At 33.5% G+C, this 22,606-nt stretch overlaps 1 protein-coding gene across 1 annotated transcript; it reads right to left on the bottom strand.

Moving 5' to 3' along the window:
- Positions 1-242: 242 nt before the first annotated feature.
- LOC124535352 (putative transporter svop-1) lies at positions 243-18,882 on the bottom strand. Its single transcript, XM_047111548.1, has 11 exons — positions 18,631-18,882; positions 14,726-14,887; positions 13,167-13,329; positions 11,894-12,015; positions 10,934-11,178; positions 9,863-10,011; positions 8,186-8,312; positions 4,369-4,503; positions 1,734-1,879; positions 796-923; positions 243-365 (listed from the first exon to the last, which is right to left on the bottom strand). The coding sequence occupies exons 1-11, from the start codon at positions 18,680-18,682 to the stop codon at positions 295-297; spliced, it is 1,500 nt and encodes a 499-aa protein (XP_046967504.1). The 5' UTR covers positions 18,683-18,882; the 3' UTR covers positions 243-294.
- Positions 18,883-22,606: the final 3,724 nt, after the last annotated feature.

Here is a 22,606-nt window from a genome sequence, read left to right as displayed (position 1 = left end):
CTTTATCGAGTCTGGGAAGCTTGGTGTGATTACATTTAGAACTAGCGCGCACTGGTAACTTTTGTCGCGGTGACTGTTTCGTCACTCTAGTCGAGTCCATGAATATGTATGGAGGTGCGCGCACATTACTACGTGACATTGGTCCCTTTCGCACGCTTTGTACGTCTGCAATATATCGTCCGAATACTTAGACTACAATTCTATTTTTGATCAAATATCCTAGTTGTATACATAGTAAATAATTTCAGATCCTTAGCACATTTATTTACAAATGAATACATAACTAACACTTGTTTACGTTTCCGTTGGTTTTTTGGTGACGATTTTCTTATCAGCTGGCAAAAGTAATCCGAATATACCGCCAACTGCAATAGAGAAAAGAAACCCACGTTAAAAATAATATCAATCGAATTTTTGCTCATTGATTTTAATGCTGGAAGTAATGTATACTAATTTATATATATAATTAACTGATTTTCTTGGTACATATTATAGAACCGAAAAAATGAATGAATTATTAACAAATTTACATAAATAATATAATAATACATAAATTTCCCGATCGGAACAATTCTACAGCAAAGTTATTCAAATCAAAACAGAATTTAATGACTATATAATACACTTCTCGTGCTCGTGAAAAAACCTACATGTGTTGTATTAAAATCTACTTCATATGTATTCTTGCCCTCGCATTGGGAAAGTATGGTAGAAAAAACTCCAAACCTTTGTCTCTTAGAAAGGAGGCCAGATTTCTTTTACTTCTACATTAAATAAAACACATGAAAAACTTACGAAAAGTGAGTCCACCGAAGATATAGAAGGCTAATTCGCAATCATCCACGAGCAAGTGCTTCAAGATATTGATGCCAAATACTGAACTTCCTCTACCCACCATCAGCGTTAGACAAACTGACATAGCCCTGTAAAGGAGAATGTAAATTCAAAACGTTTGTAAAAATACATTGGTAAGTAAAGCATATTATTCGATACAAGACCTTTTAGATTATAAAAAAGTGTGGAGTTAATACCTGTTCCACTTCCAAGCAGGCTATATTAATTTGAATAATTACATTAACTAACATGGCTTTGAATTTTTTAAATGTTGAAAAAAAGTAACTACTGAGTTTCTTGCCGGTTCTTCTCGGTAGAATCTACTTTCCGACCCGGTGGTAGCTTCACTTAATTGTAAAATGACGATTCAAAAGTGCTTGTAAAAGCGTACATGAATAAAGTTTATTTTGATTCATTGATTGAATGCGAAGTTGTCAATATGAAATCCTTCACCTAAGCGTCTTCGAATTATAAACACAAATTAAGCACATATTTGTATATAGTGGTGCTTGCCTGGATTTGAACACGCGGTCATCGGTTAAGATGCACGCGTTCTAACCACTGGGCCATCTCAGCTCTTACACAAGTAATAGAAGGTAGCATCAGGTGAAATTACTGCGCAAGACTGCCATCTTACTAGCTGCTATTTTTTATACAGACTACAGGCAGTCCTCGTACTTACGGCATGTTGAGTCTCGATATACAATCTAATTCTAGAAATATTAGATTGCTTCCTTCTTCTCACTACGAATTCTCTTATGCCGAAAATCGAAACAATGTTTGAGGAATAATGTCAAAACATTTTTGGACGTAACTTGAAACGAAACGGCGGAAGTTGAGGACTGCCTGCTATCAACGTTTTAAGATAACTAAGAGAAATACAGGTAAGTTTTACATACTTGACGTATGTGGGGAAGATGTCAACGCTGAACGTGAAGAGAAAACCGAAGTTAAGAACGCCGGTCATGAATGCCACTAGCAGTACCGTGCTCGCCACCCACGAGTCGGTCAGGGTGATGCACAGGCCCGCGATACCGGAGAACAACTGAAGGAAAGTTTTAAATACATCAATTAATCAAACTCACACACACACACACACACACATACAACAGCCTGTAAACTACCCTGCTCTCCCCTTGAGGAGATGGTTTAGAAGATATTCCACCACGCTGTTTCAATGCGGGTTGATGACACATGTGGCGAAATTTCTATGAAAGTAGCCACATATAGATCTCCTGACAATGTTTTCCTTCACCGCCGAGCACGAGAGGAATTATAAATATAAATTAAGCACTTGAATATACAGCGGTTTGCCTGGGTTTGAACCCGTTTTCATCGGTTAAAATGCACGCGTTCTAAACACTGCGCCATCTCGGCTCATTAATCATCAAACATTATCATAATATTAAATGTTTAGTCAAAGACCTTTCAAAGCGAGCAAGGAGGTTTGGTGTGATAAATATTTATTTTTAAACAGATGTAGCGTTTTGTTATGATTTCTGGTATTTATAGTTTAACCTCACTAGACATGAAAATGTACTTGAATGTTCGGCTCTTATTTTTTTATCCTTGTAATAAACAATATAAAACTGCAATAATTACTTATGTTGACCTTTCCGAAAGCATCCCAAAAGCGGAAAATCTCATGTAGGCTTGCTGCCTTTAAACAAAATTCCAGACTATATATGAAGCAAATGCAGCTAGGTTATTAAATAATAGTGTTTCTAAATGCGTTATTGATTTTTCATTTGAAACGGTTTCTGCAATAGATGTCATAAAAGTATTTAAAACTGTAAATATTAAAAAAACTAACGACATATGGGGCATTTCGGTAAAATTTTTTAATAACATCATATACGATATTGCTCCGTATATAGCAGTAATTTTTAACAAGAGTTTGGACACGGGTTCATTTCCTAACTTGTTAAAATGTAGTAAAGTTTTACCACTTTTTAAAACTGGAAACAGAAGCGATCGCGGTAATTACAGGCCTATTTCAATACTCCCGTCCTTAAGTAAAATCTTCGAAAAAATTATTTTAAATCAACTTCTCGTCCATTTCGGTACAAATGCTATTTTTCATGGTGAGCAATTCGGTTTTAGAAGAGGTCGCTCGACAACTGATGCGGGAATTGCGCTTCTCAAACATATTTACGATGCTTGGGAGAAATCACAGAACGCTATTGGAGTATTCTGTGATTTATCTAAAGCATTCGATTGTGTAGAACACGAAACGCTTCTTTATAAGCTCAAATATTACGGTGTTAAAGGTAAAGCTCTTGATCTCATCGCTTCATATTTAAGTCAAAGAATCCAGCAAGTTTTCATTAATGGAATAAAGTCTTCTGGATCTACGTTAAAAATGGGAGTTCCACAAGGTTCAATTTTGGGTCCCTTTCTATTCCTAGTATATATAAATGATCTTCCTTTCTATGTTAATGGTATTTGTGATATAGTGTTGTTTGCTGACGATACTTCGCTGATTTTTAAGGTTGACAGGAAAAAAAATGACTATGACGATGTGAACGGTGCATTATCACAGATACACAATTGGTTTACGGTAAATAATTTAGTTTTGAATGCTCAAAAAACAAAATGTGTAGTTTTTACCCTACCTAATGTTAGCAAGCAAAATTATATTATATCTTTAAATGGTGACCGTCTTGAAGTAGCTGATACTACGGTGTTTTTAGGAATAGAATTGGATTCCAGACTTCAGTGGACTTCTCATTTATCATCCCTAACAGGAAGACTCAGCTCCGCAACATACGCGGTTAGAAAAGTTAGACAACTAACTGATATTGATACCGCTCGTTTAGTTTATTTTGGTTATTTTCACAGTATTATGTCATATGGCATATTACTTTGGGGTAACGCTGCAGATATTGAATCTGTCTTTATTTTACAAAAGAGAGCAATTCGGTTTATTTATAATCTTGGAGCTAGAGACTCTCTTCGGGATGTTTTTAACAGAGTAGGAATACTTACTGTTGCGTCGCAATATATTTACAACAATATCATGTATATTCACAGTAACATTGATCACTTTGATAAAATCAGTGATAATCATTGTATATGCACTAGAAGTAAGGATAAACTTATAACGCCAAGTTTCCGACTCCGCAAAGTCAATGGATCCTTCTTGGGGCAAGGTATCCGTTTCTATAATAAAATTCCGCAGAAATTTTTAACTTTGCCGTTTAGTAAATTCAAATCGTTTGTTAAAAATACATTGGTAGAAAAAGCATACTATTCGATACAAGATTTTGTAGATGATAAAAAAGCGTGGAGTTAATACCTGTTGACTTCCAAGCAGGATACATTAATTGTAATAATTGTATTTAATTAACATGACGCTTTATTTTTTAAATGTTAAAAAAGAGTAACTACTGAGTTTCTTGCCGGTTCTTCTCGGTAGAATCTACTTTCCGAACCGGTGGTAGCTTCACTTAATTGTAAAATGACGATTCAAAAGTGCTTATAAAAGCCTACTTGAATAAAGTTTATTTTGATTTTGATTTTGATTTTTTATACCTGGACTCCAATCAACATGCGTTTCCTTCCAATATAATTGATGATGGAGCTGAGGATTGTGTTCAAAGTCGCGATTATGAAGCTTATCACGAATACTATGACCATCGCGACGCTGTTGAGACTGCAGTCTTTATTCTGGAATAGAATATTAAATATAAGTTCAACAACAACAACAGCCTGTAAATTTCCTAGGCTAGAGGCTAAAGACATCCTCTCCCTTTGAGGAGAAGGTTTGCAACATATCCCAACATGCTTTTCCAATCGGTACGTTGGAATACACATGTGGCAGAATCTGTATATAATTAGATACATGCAAATGTCCTCACGATGTTTTCCGTCATCGCCGAGCACACGTATTAAGCATATGAATATTCAGCGGGTTGCAGCTTGCCCGGGTTTGAACCCGCAGTCATTGGTTAGAGGCACGCGTTTTAACCACTGCGCCATCTCGCCACTCAAATTAAGTTCAATGTAGTTGTAATTATAGCCCAAACAAATGCAGACCAAATGGATCTCGTTTCTGTGTTTTCACGTCGACGTCCCTTACTTTAATTGTGTCTCAATAAGCTAGAGAATATTTGCCGTTCTACTTAAAATTACGGCTGTTTTACTAGATGGTAAGACTTTGAGCAAGCACAGCTCATAAGCAATTGCGTTATTGTTTGCGCATTTTAAGGCCCCTAACATCTGGGCAAATCCGCGAGCAAAGCCGTATATAATTTATATCTATTGCAACAATTTCATAATATTCATAAGTGCAAACTTAACAAAATTCAGTAAATGTTTGTAAGTCTTAAACATTATTTGCGTATCTTCATACGTTTGATACGAATAAACAGCATAACCAATTATATTAAACGAGCAAAATTGCACCTTAAACATATAGACATGAAATAAAATTTCCAATAACAGATCTCAAGATAAACGCTCTTGAACAACTATGTAAATAATAAATATTCTAATTAAATATCTGCGAGTTTGAATAAGAATTATTTTATAACGTGATTACCGCTGTACGTACTAGTGACTCGTTAAACAATAAACGCAATAAAATTACATATATATAATCTATTCTCTGTACTTGTAAATGTGTCTGTTATACTTTTAAGTCTAAACACAGACTCAATTGTGACGAAGTTTGATACAAAGGGGTTTTAAGTAGCAAAATGTCCAAAAAGGACATAGATCCTTTATTATCTTATAAGGGGTAAGATTACCCCTTAAAAGATATTATATCTATGTTGTATAGGAGATTTTAAAGCGTTTTCGTCACAAGCTGATTTTCAAGCGGACGAAGTCGCGAGTTCCACTATTAATATACATATTTATAAAAGGTCATAATATTAAAGAAATCGTTTAAAAACAGGTTTATCAATAATTCATAATAATCAATGTACTGTGCTTGTATATTGTGAGAAATAGTTTTTTGAATTTCGGCGAAGTTGCTTTCGGAAATTTGGAACTAAAAATTAAGTACAAATTAAGGTACATGTACTTATGTAGAATACTATGTACTGTTCATATTTTTAGGGCACAATATAGCAAGGATATTATCAAATCACATGAAATACAAAAATCCAAGGAATGTTTATCTTTTGTCCTTATTTGGTTAGAGTGGGGTACATATATACAGACAAAGTCATATTAGCACCTTTTTTGTGGATTTTATTTGCGCCAAAAAGGCACAGATTATTCCGCCAATGTCACGTTTTTTTTATGACATAGGTGGCAAACGAGCAGGAGGCTCACCTGATGGAAAGTGACTACCACCGCCCATGGACATCTGCAACACCATGGGGCAGGTGCGTTGCCGGCCTTTTAGAAAGGAGTACGCTCTTTTCTTGAAGGTTCCCATGTCGTATCGAAAAATCACGTACGGTCGAGATATTAGCACCTTAACCAAAGGTGAAGATGAAATGTCAGTTTCATTTAAGTTGTTATCTTATTTGAGACATTATTTGACATAGATTAAATTCGTAAAGTTTTTAAAAACTGCTTTCGAAACGTCTTCAAAATCCTAAAGAAGAATAATTTTGTTTAAACAATTATATCAAGGCAATATTCTGATATAATGATTTATGCGGTAAGGTAGTCATGAACTTATAATAGTAGTTGTACTAATGTAAATCAGTCAAATCCCAAAGTCTTCAAAAACCTTTATTCAGAGGCCTCTATTCCTCAAAATTGCTAGCACCAAGTTAACGTTGTAATTTCACACCTCATGCAGGTTTCCTCACAATGTTTCTCTTCGACACACGACAGGATATGAACTACAAATATTGGCACAAAGGTTTGCCCTTATTTGTAAGGTTGGCGTTTATCTTCATAATATAGCTGTTTGCTTGACCACGGAAACGTAGATTTCTCGTAATTAGTCACGGTCTTTTAAATTTACCGCCAAAACGTTCTAGAAAACATTTAATAAAGTAAAGTAGTAAAGTAAAGTAACAACAGCCTGTAAATTTCCCAATGCTGGGATAAGGTCTCCACTTCCATTAAGGAGAGGGTTTGGAACATATTCCACCACGCTGCTCCAATGCGGTTTGGTGGAATGCAGATGTGGCAGAATTTCGATGAAATTAGACACATGTAGGTTTCCTCACCAAGTTTTCCTTCACCGCGGAGCACGAGATGAATTGTAAAGACAAATTAAGCGCATATATATAGTGATGCTTGGCTGGATTTAAACCCGAAATCATCGGTTAAGATGCACGCGTTCTAACCATCTCCATCGCAGCTAAATTAATAAAATCCTAATTCAATTTTACAGAGTTACATAATAATTAGAAGAGCAAACAAATCACGCAATAGCAGATTAAAACAGCCACGCAAGATGTAGTAATAAGATAAGAATCAGTAAAACTATATCTGAGGTTGGTAACATATCTTTGAGGCATTAACGTATAATTTTCACATCTTTCCTGCCTGAAATTCACCTTTTTCCTCATTATACAATATTTATTGATTACGATGAATTTTGTATGAATGCTTCTCATTTCTTTATCATAAATACAGATTACATAAAGTAATACATATTATTCTAGATCTAATGATTAAGTGGCCAGTTTGTTTCGGGGATGAAAAGTTTGATGATACTTCAGCATCATAATTATTATCGCATAAGTGATATCTAACTTATATTTTGTATACAATCAAAATCTGTACGAAATGTTGACTGTACCAAGAAGACCGAAAATAAACCGTCTATCAAATAAATTACAGTGTCGATTGAATTCAAATACATTAGTATTAGTCTTGCTTGAAAACAACTATAATAAAATCCACCATATATATGTATAATTTTTCGTGTTATTCAATGTTTTTACAAACGACAATAAGAACAGCCTGTAAATTTCCCACTGCTGGGATAAGGCGTACCTTAACCCAGCAGTGGGAAACTCTAACCTTCTCCTCAAAGTGGGACCTTTGAGGAGAAGGTTTGCAACATATTCCACCAAGCTGTTCCACTGTGGGTTGGTAACATAAATATGTGGCAGAATTTCTATGAAATTAGATACATGCAGGATTCTTCAGGACGCTTTCTTTCACCGAGCACGAGATGAATTATAAACACAAATTAAGCACATGAATATTCAGTGGTGCTTGCCTGGGTTTGAACCCGCAATCATCGGTTAAGATACGCGTTCTAACCACTCTGCCATCTCGGTACACATTGTTTTAACGTGAGTACAAATTTAAAAACATGTCACGAGACGAGCACACAGTCTTGAACCAAGTACAACGTTTGTTAATTCTTAAATTGGTTGGGTATCACTGTGTGCTACAATTTTTTTGTTATATATATATATATACTTACTTCTGTCACGGTTTCATTATGAGACGACCTCAGCATATCACAGAAGGATAAGTTATCATCGCCTCTTTCAATCGCTTTCATAAGCCCATCAGCGATGTAAGGTAGCCATGTCAAAAATGGATTGATTCTGGAATAATAACAACACAAATTTGAATAAAATATCGATAAATTTGATTAGGATAGAATATATTTCTTCCTACTGGGGCTTATATTTGTTTTAGTGTCAATAATAATTGAAATGAATCAATAGTATACATAAATAATATACATAGTATAAAACAAGGCTTTCTCTGTTCCTATATGCCTATGTATGTTTAATTTTTTAAAACTACGCAACGGATTTTGATGCGGTATTTTTTAAAAGATAGAGTGATTCAAGAGGAAGTTTTATACGTATAATACATGCACAACATACGAGAAAAACATTGAAAATTTTAGAAGTTTTAAAGCGATGTTTTTTTGCGCTTAAGTTGCAAATTTCCCCCGTGCGAAGCCAGCGCTGGACGCTAGTAACCAACAAAATAAAGTAAACTTGAATGAGATAAATATAAGATGTAATGAATTTTATTTAGAGGTTATTAAACAATGATTGAACTTATTATCGTTCTCCTTAAATGAGAAGGTCATCTGTGGGACATTACAATTGAAACCGATTAAAGCACTTTAGTGAAGAAAAGATTCGTCACCGTAAGATCTATTTTCATGTAGTATGGGCGACAATATACTTTACCGATCGTGAATGACATATTGCGTCGCAACGTCATAAGTCACGCCTATACTAGCGGCAAGATACGATGGCCGTTTTGACACATTAAAAAAGTGATGTGAAATGTAAATTTATTATCGATATAATATATTCAAATCTTTGTTTTTGTGCAAGTAATTTAATTCAAGTTTTTGTTGCAAGTAGTAAAAAGGATTAATAAAAAAAAATATAAAATAAGTTTAAGTAATATATTCGAACGAAATCAATTTAAATCAAAAATTGGAATTAGACTGAATAACTTTATAAACACATTACATACAATAAATAGATTGATACAAAAAAAGAAAAAAAAGTTATCTTCGCGGTACCCTAATATTTGTAGTTTAGAAATCACATTCGATAAATTTTAGGACTAACTGCACGTCACTATTGACAATAAAAAACAACAATTTGCTCCTTCGATGTAATTATTTTCAAAAGGTACTAAGAGTTTCGACTTTATAAAGGAATGAATTTGAAAACTAAAGTTACATTTATGAAAGATGCACATGATGTCTCATCGCTAAAACAGCGATCTCCAGCCTGCAAGCAAGCTTAATGTAAAGGAACGAAGTAAGAAAGGTCTACAGTGTACATAGCATAGATAAAAATTTTATTTTGGTACATTTCTGTATGTAATTATACTAAACTAGCGGCCCGTTCCGGCTTCGCACGGGTGGACAACGTTTTAATATATTGCCTCTTATTTTTTTGGTCCTTTTCTGACATATTTAACAGTTATCATTTTATGAACACATAAACCTTTTTAAATTATATACCTAAACCATATGAATCCCTATATTTATTGGTGGAAACCGTATGAAAATCCGTTCACTAGTTTTGGAACTTAGCGCGAACATACAGACAGACAGACGCGGTCGGAGGACTTCGTCTTATAATATGTAGTGAAGAACGTGGTCCATAATACTCACCCAAAGTAAACGATTACGAACATGACGGATAACATCAGTGTATTTTTAAGGAGCGGTGGCTTCACTAATGGTACTGTTTGTGCGACAATAGATGACCAAAATCCACTTGTCTGTTTGTGTTTGTCTTCGTCAAAAACTACAGAACTAACCTGTAAACATAATATGTTTTGATTTAATTATTGATTCTTAAGTTATTACTTACCATTGAAACGATTACTAATTATGTCATTTAATAAAAAAAAAAAACTAGATTAGAGTAAAAAGTTTGCCTCTGAGTGCACCTTTCGAACATTAGATTATTGGTAAATCGCTATAATAACATTAATAATACATATATTATAAAGCAAATATATCCATATGTCAGAAATGAATAATTTGAACAAAAATATCTGGTTATAAAAATCTATAAATGTACTGTTTAATATTGGTCACCAATTCACTTTAGTATGACCAAATATTCATCAAATTTGGTACAGGGGTTTGGTCGTGAAATAGACAGAGAGACAGAGGTACTTTCACATTTATTATTATTTATCGCAGCTCCACGATTGACGGCGCATGAATCGTGTGAACTGGGACTATTCCTATTTCTTACAGTGGAAATATCTAGTACATACTTGGGACCTGGTCTTTGTTTTATTCGTTACAGAATAGACACCCATGTAATCTTAATGTTTTAAGTCTGTTTAAAAATAGAAGGTCAATTGAACTCGACTAATTTTCTCTAAGTCTTCAACCTTATTTCCTGTTTGCAAATGCATAGAATTGTTCTTAAGAGTAATTTGTAAGTGTTTTATTTGATAACTTAGTACTGTTATACTCTTTGCTAATTTTACCATTTATGATGGCGATGTTATTGTGGACTAAAATCGCTGTATTAAATTACCAAAGGCAAAGAACAGCTGGTAAGTAATGGAAACGGATTCAAAGTATTTTGCAAAGAGCCTTCTTTACCAGTTATAAAATTATTAAAAGCCACATTATGGATTGATTTAATTTAAAATTGGAACAGAGAGAGTTTAACAAAAAATTTACTAACATTACAAACATGTAAAAACTACTGTAACTTACGTTATAGTCTTCACCATTATTTCCAGTATTCATCATGTAAATGCCTTTCAAAACCTTCAAGGCCTTCTCCTCCTCGCCAATACTTAACAGAAATCGTGGACTCTCGTATGAGAAGTACATGCCGACAGCTACCAGGGCGAGAGGGATTGTGAACACGAGGTTCAGAAGACGCCACGGAGTGAATTCCATATTCAGATACGGTATGACGTACGAAAAATGCATTTGCAGAACTGGAATTGATATCACTGCAACAATAGATACATAAGTATATTTATCAAAGCATCGATTCAGAGTTATTAATGTTAGGTAAATTATTTTGTTAAATAGCAACCCCATTCCGGTGCACGGGTTAATAGTGACACAATAAGTTTTTATTGAATGATAGAAATACATCTAACTTGTTTCTTAATCTTTTCCTTATTATAATTAAAGAATAGGATCGATACCCTACAAGAAATAACTAATATTAATCCCTCCAATCAAGCTTGAAGCTGGGAGTAGACACGACAATGCCCCAGGAGATTAGGATCAAACCTGCTAGTTTTTAAACTAATCCTTTATTAACGTCGTTAGATTACAATCTATATCAATATATTGTAAACTGTCGATATATTGCGAACCGTCAGATTGTAAACTGTCGACATACTGTGAACCGTGAACTATAATTGAATTTCAACGCATTGTATTTCACTACATTGTAATCTATCGAAGTTAAACTGTTAGATTACAATCTGTCCCGCGTCAAATTGTCAACTGTCGAAAGCTCTTCCTGATTGGCCGATCCTATTGTAAGAACAATCATATATCACCATTTTTATTCGTTAGTTAACAATCTATCGAAGTAAATTTCATTTCAAATTATAAAAACTCTAACCTAATTTAACCGAAATTTGTAATCTTAAGTTTTAACGAAACCGATTTGTAATCTTCCTGTAACATATACAACTTTCCGTCACAAACCTGCCATAAGTCCAGCGGAGCCCAGGTAAACACTGCTCGTTAAAGCTATCATTATAGATCTCCTGCGCTGCGGCGTGCATTCACTCAGCAGAGTCAGAGATAACGCATATGTCCCGGACACACTGTAACAAAGATAGCCATTACGACATGTTTTGAAAAAATAACTTCTCATGTTTTTTACTAGATAAGTAATAGAGATTTTTTATTCTGATGCAACTGACTACAGGGTTTTCAAATTGACATTGTTTTTTTTTTATTAATTTATTTTAAATGGGAAGACAGTTTTTAACGGTTTAAGTCTTGTGAACAAATTCGTAGATAATGTCGAAATTTCGAGCTCCATCAAAAAAAAAACATGATGTATACCCCTTCTTAAATAACTGTAATGATTAAAGCATGTACAGAAAATTTATCTATTAAATACTAAATCAAGTTTGACTTGGTTTAAAGGAACCAAAAGCGAATATAGTACAGGCTACGTGTTACGCAGCAACATAAGTTACATAATAACTTAGTTCCCAAGATTCGGATTGGCAATGTAAACAATGCTCAGTTAGTTTAGTTTTGCTTATGTCTAAAGGCATTGTTGAATACATACTATCATGTGGCCTATGTGTCCATCCATGTAAATAGGTCATAAAAATGTAATACCTTTTATGGATAAAAAAACAGAGATTCTTCAGAGATGACATAATTTCGACGAGATAACAATTTTGTGGCGTTTGTAATTTACCCAGTGTTCTAAGAATTCTAAAAACCATCCTTAAATGTTTTTTTTATTCTCTTTCTGTATACCGAATATCTTTATGTCAATGATAAATAAACGTGATATATTATGACCAAGACCTATAGTCCAGTCATTACATCAGGAAAATCGGGTTAGGAATTAATATGAACCGAGAAACCCAAACTTTGCCATTACGTAAGAAATGGCTAGAAAGGCTTAAGTTGAAATTGTCGACCAAACAAATCTTATGGGTTTTCCGCCATCTTGAAAAAAGATGACTATTTCATAAAAAAATCGTATCTCGACGGGGAACCGAGTTATTATGACACTAGAGCAAAAGACCGCCCCCCCCCCTCCAGGTAATATCCAAAATTTGACTTTCTCGCTTGTTTAGCATTTCCAAATGTACATAATGACTGGAACAATAGTTTTACGTAGAAAAAGATAAGATTTTTAGGATAATTGTCAAATCATAACACAAAATATAAATACTAATTCAAATATGTAAATGTTTTAGAATCATAATTAAATATTTAATCAACTTACGCGCCTGATGATAAGAATTTCAAGACACTGAATACAATCCAGTCTGGAGATAGAGCTGCTGATGCACCAGTGAGGAATCCCAAGGACATACAACAAGTTAAAATCTTCTTCCTACCGCGCGTGTCTGCTAAATATCCCCAAAAATGGGATGTTGCTATAATACCTATAAACAGTATCACTTGTTAATATTTTACATGGAATAGACAATTCATAATTCAAACACATCCACATAGAAATATACAACGACAACAGCCTGTAAATTTTCCAATGCTGGGCTAAGGCCTCCTTCCCCCTTGAGGAGTAGAGATATTATACTCTACGCTGTTCAAATGCGGGTTGGTGACACATGTGGCAGAATTTCTATGAAACACATGCATGTTTCTTCACCATGTTTTTCTTCACCGCCAAGCTCGAGATGAACTATAAACACAAATTAAGCACATGGAAATTCCGTGATGCATGCCTGGGTTTGAGCCCGCAATCATCGGTCAAAATGCACACGTTCTAACCCAGCGGTGGCCCGGTGGCCATCTAGGCTCCAAAATACAATATATAAAATTATTTGAAAAAACTAATGTAACACCGTAAGCTGTTTACCGTGACAGAAAAATTTGGAAAATTTCACCATAAGTGATGATTTTAATTTTAATTACAAGATAACATCTAAAATACCAACAGATGAGTTTGATTAAAGCTTATAAATAATAAAAAAGTATACATGACAGGGCACTAAGTCTTAGTAGTTAAAACAGACAGATATTATTATAAAGGTGATAATTGTGATACTCATATTTGCTTATTTGATACCAAATACTAATACAGTAATGACATATTTGTATTTCGTCTCACTTCCTTAAAACTTTACAATTAAACGTTTAAAATGATTCTTCAAAATATATTCAAACAACCCGCATTGGAACAGCGTGCTGAAATGTGTTCCAAACCTTCTCCTTAAAGAGACCTCTCCCTTTAAGGAGAAGGTTTGGAATTGAAGGAGAAGGTGAAGAAAAGGTGAAGAAGTGAGAAGGAGAAGGTTGTGAAGTCCTTAACCCAGAAATGGGAAATTTACAGGCTCTTGTTGTTGTTTTACATTTCATATTTTTGTCAATTAGTATACCCAAACAATTAAGCAAAGGGAAACCTAGTAAGAATAATTAAGAATCGAAGTTTTATTTCAGTTCTACTGAGTTTTCATTTGCTTTCATTTGACTTTACAGTTCTATGTACTCGGTGTTGAAATATCGTAAGCGAAATTTACATAGCTGTACATAGGTATATGGGCTACGTATCCACGTGACACGGGCTTCAATTCATCTGAATAAAATTACGAAACCTTTCTTCACTGACCTTTGGTCTTTGTGCAACATTACAACAACAACAACAGCCTGTAAATTTCCCACTGCCGGGCTAAAGCCCTTTGAGGTGAACGTTTTGGAGCATATTTCACCACGTTATTCCAACGCGGATTGGTGTAATATACAGCATCGGTTAAGATGCACGCGTTCTAACTACTGGGCCTTCTCAGTGCAACATTAACAGGATATATATTTGTTACTTACCCAATATAGGCATACCAGCCATTAAGCCCTGTTCAAAACTGGTAGTGTGAAGTTCACAGGCACTGGCGGGAACTAAATACGCTACAGACATGATCTCGAACGCCATTCCCATGATGAGGCCGAAGACTAGCAACTGCATCAGGAAGTTGAACTTGCCGAATCCTGAAATAAAATTAACCATAAAATTATGTTCTTGGTGGTAGGGGTTTGTGCAAGCCCGTCTGGGTAGGTACCACCCACTCATCAGTTATTCTACCGCCAAACAACTGTACTCAGTATTGTTGTGTTCCGGTCTGAAGGGTGAGTGAGCCAGTGTAACTACAGGCACAAGGGACATAACATCTTAGTTCCCAAGGTTGGTGGCACATTGACGATGTAAGGAATAGTTAATAATTCTTACAGCATTAATGTCTATGGGCGATGGTGACCACTTACCATCAGGTGGCCCATATGCTCGTCCGCCAACCTATACCATAAAAAAAAACTCTATTTACAGAAACATTTTACGAATAAACGACCTCCGTGGTCGAGTTGTGTACTCCGGTTTTCATCGGTACGCCACTTCGAGGTTCGATGTAGGAAAAATCCTCAGTTTTCTATATTATGTTGGGTCTGGGTGTTTGTGGTACCGTCGTTACTTCTGATTTTCCATAACAGAAGTGCTTATCTACTTACATTGGGATCAGAGTAATGTACGTAATTTTGTCCAATATTTATATCATTATCATCATCATTACATAGTATAAAACAAAGTCTCTTAGCGCTGTCTATCCCTATGTATGCTTAGATCTTTAAAACTACGCAGCGGAATCTGATGCGGGTTTTTTTATGGAGTGATTCGAGAAGAGGTTTTTCGTATAATACATGAACAATTTAGTAAAGAAACACTGATAATTTTAGAAGTGTGTAATGCGATGTAAATAAACAAATTCTGTATTACATTTAGTATCAAGCATTCGTACGAAGCCGGGGCGGGTCGCTAGAATTTATATAAGACTCTTATTATTCGTTGTTGTTTCTGTTATATATGTAGCTTAACTACATTAAGTGTTTACGTTTAGCTGTGTCCCTGGCGGTGCAATGCTTCTATTAAATCAGTGTTGTAGTGTGTAATGTATCGATCCCCAATCCCAACCTTATACTGTATAACTGGCCTCGTAGTTTAATCGTCGCAGCATATAATAACAGTTACGTTCGAAAAATACGCGAAGTTACTATACGTTATCTAAGTGGTAGGTTATAGGTAGGTTACCTAAACGAGGTAAGTAAGGCATGACTATGCCTAACTGTCTTATTAATTCATGTGTAGTGTCACTGTTCAGCTGACATGTTACCTTTTTAAATTAATTAAATATTTTATCTGATAATAGTATAACGGGTTAGCGTTATTAGTATTCAAAGAAACTGAAATTTATTTGTTTATAGAATAAAAAACGTCAGACGAGAGAAAAGTCTAAGAATTTATTTCTTATCGCACATAACTAATAAAAAAAAGAAATATACGTTTATATAAAAATAAAGCTCTTGCTTTATATATAACACAATACGGGCACAGACAGCTAGTACTACTTGGCAAAATTAAAGGAACTATAAATATTAATAAAAATAAATACAAGACGGTTAAACTATCACAGATTTGTTATTAAGTCTATCACAAATTTGGCAGGTTATTTAAATTTACTAAAGTGATAACTTGTAACGGGTAAACCGCTTCGTTACGTAATGCGTTATGGCGCCAATCTGTCTGGCTTCCTTTTCTCCCACGGTAGGCAGGCTCTCTTTTTTCCTTTGGTATACAGCCGTAACCGTATTTCGGAGAGAAGTTTTTTAGGTTATTACTTCTGTCGTGTTCCCGAAACGAACGTTTATGTTTTTTAAATGCTTTATTGCACATAATATAGGTGTACATAAGAGAAAAAATAATAATATTTAACAAATATTGCGCAATACGTCTTATCGGGTATAGCGATCTCTCAAAGCAGATTATAAGAGAAATGTTATATTGTATGTGTATAGTGTACTATTACATAATAACAAAAACAAAGTCGATTGCCGCTGTCTGTCTCTATGTATGCTTAGATCTTTAACATTACGCAACGGATTTTGATGGGGTTTTGTTTAATAGATAGATTGATTGATAGAGGAAGATTTTAGTATATAATACATTTACAATATAGTAAAATAAGTGATGTCGTAAAAAAACAACTTCTGTAGTATATTTTGTATCGGCATTGCACCCGCGCGAAGGCGGGGCGGATAGTAATATACATACATAGTGTAAATATTTTCGGCAGAATATAAATACATATATAATATGAACTACTCTCGACACTGACTCACTAAATTAATAAAAGTATACTTTAAATATTACTAGTTGGTCTCACGCGAAATTTTATTTTTGTTTACATTTTTCATTTTTTCTTATACAGTCGTAGCACCACTCTATCTGGCCAGTATCATTCCGTTCTCTAATATTAATTATTTGTTAAATCGTAACAATTTAGTAACTTACAATCCAGAAGTCTAATTAATTTTCTGCACATCTGACGCTCAAGCTACTCAAAATAAGAAGACGATTATTTATGTGCACCTCATTTTATAATCACTGAGATATAAAGCGGCTTACGCTATTTATAAGACTATAATTTTTATTGTCAATGTTACTCTTTATCACTATCTAACATTTAACGATCTTGATCCTGAGTTCCGAGTTTGTTCCTCTCCAGATCCTTAAAGATCATTCTTAATCCGAATTAGTACTTGAGTTGTCTTAATATCAATACATAATTCGTTAGAATATTATTACAAATTTAATAATATCATTGAATATATTTAGATATGGATTAAGACAAAAATTGTATAATTTTTCTTTTCAAAAACGTTATAGTTGACACACAAAAAAATTCTAATAAAAAACGATATATAAGATAAATGCAAATAATTCGCTGAAAAATAACATTTATTGCCTTTATATAAGTATGGTTGTATTTATTAGGGATCGTTAAGACGTTTGGAAATTATATTTGTACCGAAAGCTCGTTGGAACGATGAATGGCATAAAATCGTAGGTCAACGTTCTCGTGTCCGGACACACAAGATTAACAAATCTTATTTAATAGTATACCATCCCCACACTATACAGGCGCAGTCCCACAAATTAAGACAGACGTACGTACCTATGTCCACTCCTCCAGTATTTTAACCAATAAGATGTTAACCCAAATTCGCCTTTATATATGTCGAAATAATAAACATTTTTGACTAAAATAGTTGACATTTTTTGTACTAACTGACAACTAACTGAACCACAGGTCAAGTATCTGATCACGATTGAATTACTTCCATAACAAAAAATCAATAGTAATATTATACAATGAGCTGTTAATATATACAGTGAACCACACATAATAAAGATAAATGTACGTTAATATTTTATATCTTAGTAACTAACACATGACACAAAATATTATGAAATATTTTTTAAATTAGTATAAAATATTTATTTCACTACAATTTGATATTTAAAAATAAAAAAAAAAAACACCAATATTTAATCATTCTAACCACGAGAATTAAATACAAATAAGCAACATTTGACCCCAAATAATTATCGGAAATATAACATCGTAATTTTGAAAGTAAAATTAAATTTCGAACGAAATATCGAGCTTTACCAAATAAAAAACATGGTTAAAATACTATAATAAAAAAAATAACCATGTTAATTTATAATCGTAAACGTATTTAAGTGCAATTTTGGATAATTAATAGCGATATACTAATCAAGAATTGATTTTAAAATGGTAGAGCTGTCAAAAAATCCTTCCATTGGTATAGACATTATATGAATAAATATTTTTGGCATATATTACACAATATTATAACAAACACTCAAATCCTCTCACCGGTCAAGTTCAAAGCTTCCTCGAAGCTCACGGAATTCGTTTTGACAACCATTTCGAATCAAATCACTTTCGAACTCACTTTTCAATAAAATTAAAAATCAACTTCATTTACATTTAATTAAGTTTTTCGTCTTCGTACGATTAATTAACAACGCGACGCCTCTGCGACGGATGGGTAACTATAAAGATTTTATTTCGCGATATATAAATATAGTTTTAATTTCTTATCAACGTTCGTGTTAATGCTAAAGACAATATGGCACTACTGATGTTTGCTGGCAAAACTTGGCAGCGTTATTTGTTTTATATTTTTAGTACAACTCGCTCTCTCGTTTCGACGTATGAAACTCGCCGTAGACCCCACGTGGATTAGTTGTACCCGTGAACGGTCCTTATGCGGTGTTATAAAAGTTAACAGAATTACGTAAGAATTTTTCCAATCGTGTTTTCATGAGAACTCATCTCTATTAAAATAACCATGCTGCATTAAAAATGTTTTACAGCTGGCCTCACCCGTTTAAGATTTGGAAGTACTACCATGCTGCTACAATGCGGTTGGTGTAGAAGGTGGAAGATTCAGACCCATGTGCAGGTTTCCTCATGTTTTATTCCAGATGATTTATATATACTAAGTAGGCACATGAATTCAGTGGTGCTCCAGATTTGAAGATGAACATTGAAACTGCTACTTATGTACTCTAGTAGTTTTAGGGGTCGATTGTCTGTCTGTAGATTTCAAGCTTGCTTCATACAAAATTTCTGTTCTGTACCAATCAGATAGACAGGTACTTTCGCATTTATAATGTTAGAATAAATTAGTTTAACGTTGTCGAAGACGAAAAAGCCATACACATCTTCAAAGAGGAAGCTGCTTAAGCTAAAACATAAAAAGGAAACTGCCTTTACAACTATTTCAACTTATTAATTTCCGCTGAAAAATCCGTCTGACCATATGTTTTTTTTATATTTCATCACACCGCTATCATGTTCAAAAATGCAAATAAACACATACATGAAGCAATACTTAGTTAACTTATAGGTGAGTATTGCTTCATATATTTACCATAGAGCATTAATCCTTATCAAAATAATTTACATAATAATTTCAGACGTTATCTGCGAACGAGAAAGGCTGTACTGACTTTGCAATTTGGATCAGTAGTTTGGTAAATAAAACAGTATAGCTGAATAGCACGAGAACGAAAAATGATGGGAGTTACGATAACATCTGATAATAATTAATTAGTGTTGTTGTAAAACAATGCGATCATATGTGTAGTTCGCTTGATCAATCTTGATATTATTAAATAAAAAATCACTGAATAATTATGGAGCAAACTAAACAAAAAGGTTTGCTATTATATTTATTTTTATTATTATTTTGTTTAGGGATTTTACTGACCACTACAAAGCAAATGAAACAAAAGCGGACTTAATTTACTGAAGACATTCTCTAGGCAAACCTTTATGTCAAACCGAAAACCGTGAAGGCGGTAAATAATAAATGACAATACATAAAAATATACATACTTATATATATGTACAATAATATAGAACGATTTTTCAATATATATGTATATTTAAACCAAATCAAAGGTATTTCAATCGACTCACCCATCATTTCAGAGTCTTTAGCGAGAAGAAACAGCAAGAGATAGTTTAGTAGTCTGAATACTCTCTAGCCATATTATATCCTGATGAGTCCTCTCTATCTGTCCATCAAGAAATCAATCAAGATTCAATAGGAAAAAAATTACAACTCATTGTAATATAAATGATTAAGAAAATTCGGAGAGGTTTCAAATTCTGAATCTTGATTTTGAACCCTTACTTTCATTTTAAACGTCTCTTTCAAGCGTCAATAGCCCAATGGTTTGTGGGCCGCTTATCGATGTAAAATTCGTGACTCCTTGGGCTATGGTCGTACCTACTCTTAACACAAGTGACAAGCGTAAAAGGAAATATTGGACCTTGCTACTATTATCTTTAATAAAAACAGTTATATACAACATTATATAAATTTATTGTTTTAATTTACACGTGATTTTAAATAAACTTTTAAATTATTGTCATTCAATACAATACTGTTACTGTTACTTAACAGTAAATTGCGAAGCGACTTAATTTCAGACGGTTGATTTGTGTCTTGGAAGTGGTTTGTCTTATTTGTCACTATCAATTTAATTAGTAATTAAACTATTAAATAATACTCAAGAATAGGTAATCTATTATAATATTACAAAATTATGTGAAAAGTGATGAGTCACGTTGATTTGACAAATTTCAGTACTGTAATCAAAATGAGATCATTATACAACAAAAGGAAAAAAACCGCGTAGAATAAGCCATTTGAGGTCAGCGCATCAAATAGAAGCAGTAATGTGTGTTTTGAGACTATTGTTCTGACGTCATATTTTCTCTGAAAATAACATTATTAATTACGCGATCGTCTGATTACTGATAATTTTCAACATCAATCATCAACTCGAAAATTAAATGTATAACATTCAAATAATCAATAATATATATTAATTTAAATAATTGTATTTAACTAATATGACTTTGTATTTTTTAAATGTTAAAAAAGAGTAACTACTGATTTTCTTGCCGGTTCTTTTCGGTAAAATCTAATCACCGAACCGGTGGTAGCTTCACTTAATTGTAAAATGACGATTCAAAAGTGCTTGTAAAAGCCTACCTGAATAAAGTATATTTTGATTTGATTTGATTTGTAATAACAATACAATATAATACAAATTCTAGAAATAATATCGATCTCGATATATTCGATTATACTCATCATTACAGTATGTCCAAATTCAGAGTGTGTCTCACTAAAATTTTAACCTAATACTATTAATACAATAATAAAAAAGTTTAGTTAATAACCTTTTCCCTTACTTTAAGATTCTGATTTGTATTTTTATTGCTGCTTATTATTTTTTCAATTTTATTTTCATTGTGTTTAAAAAATATTATTTGCTATGCATCGTGTGGTCTCCTATAATTGAAGGAGCACATAACTTGTGTAACCCTTATACTGTTTTATTTTGAATGTGTACTTAGTGTGTATCCTTTGTTGATTCATAAATAAAATAAATAAATAAATAAAAACGCTATAGCAAAATCTTCAACAAAAACAATATATCGAACTTTAACGAACATCAAACTCAGACTTGACCAGTTTAATTAATTGTCGCCATTTTGTTTCCGAATGCTAATTTTTGCCTTTGGAAAGTAATTTCCGCCTTTATTAAGTTTCTCTATTCTTTTGTTTTCCAATTTCCTCTGACCTAAATACTTCCAAGGCCCTTTTTTCACTGTGCACACCTAACTATGCTCATGGAAGTGTCGTATCAGTAACTAAATAATTATAGGATAACCTATACAATTATTGGTGGTACCTTGAAGATATTTAGTATTTTTTATTCTACAAGTAGAACAGGTGTCAGAAATTCATAATATACTATATGTATCATTACCGTCCTTTACCATAGCTCATACGTACGCAGGGCCCCCAACCCGAGAGGGCCCCGCAGAATTCTTACACATGTCTGTGTTCACGTTGACGTTGACGCATAAGTATATTATTTAAATTGCCATATTTGTAAAAAATCACTAAAATACTTACCAAAAGGCTAGTGATGATAGTTGATATAAATTAGAAAGCCGTAGACGTGCTCTTCCTGATAGAAAAAGATATGTTATAGCTATGAGGTTGTACAACCAATTTACGAAATATACCGCACCTTTTCTTTGAAACTATACTTAAGGCTTGGTTATTAAATATATAAGCAAATCATTTGTACAGGGTAGTTAATATTTACCAAAAGGAAACCAAATTGCGTGCCCAAGGACACATAGCATAGACACGGCTCTGAATAGTATAATTAATTAATAATTACATAGCATCAAACAAAGTCTCTTACGCTGTCCTTATATATGCTTAGATCTTTAAAATAACGCATCTAATTAT

The sequence above is a fragment of the Vanessa cardui genome, chromosome 14 (assembly GCF_905220365.1).
Source record: "Vanessa cardui chromosome 14, ilVanCard2.1, whole genome shotgun sequence".
In the NCBI taxonomy this organism is placed as follows: Eukaryota; Metazoa; Arthropoda; class Insecta; order Lepidoptera; family Nymphalidae; genus Vanessa; species Vanessa cardui.
This window is presented reverse-complemented; position numbering and strand designations above follow the sequence as displayed.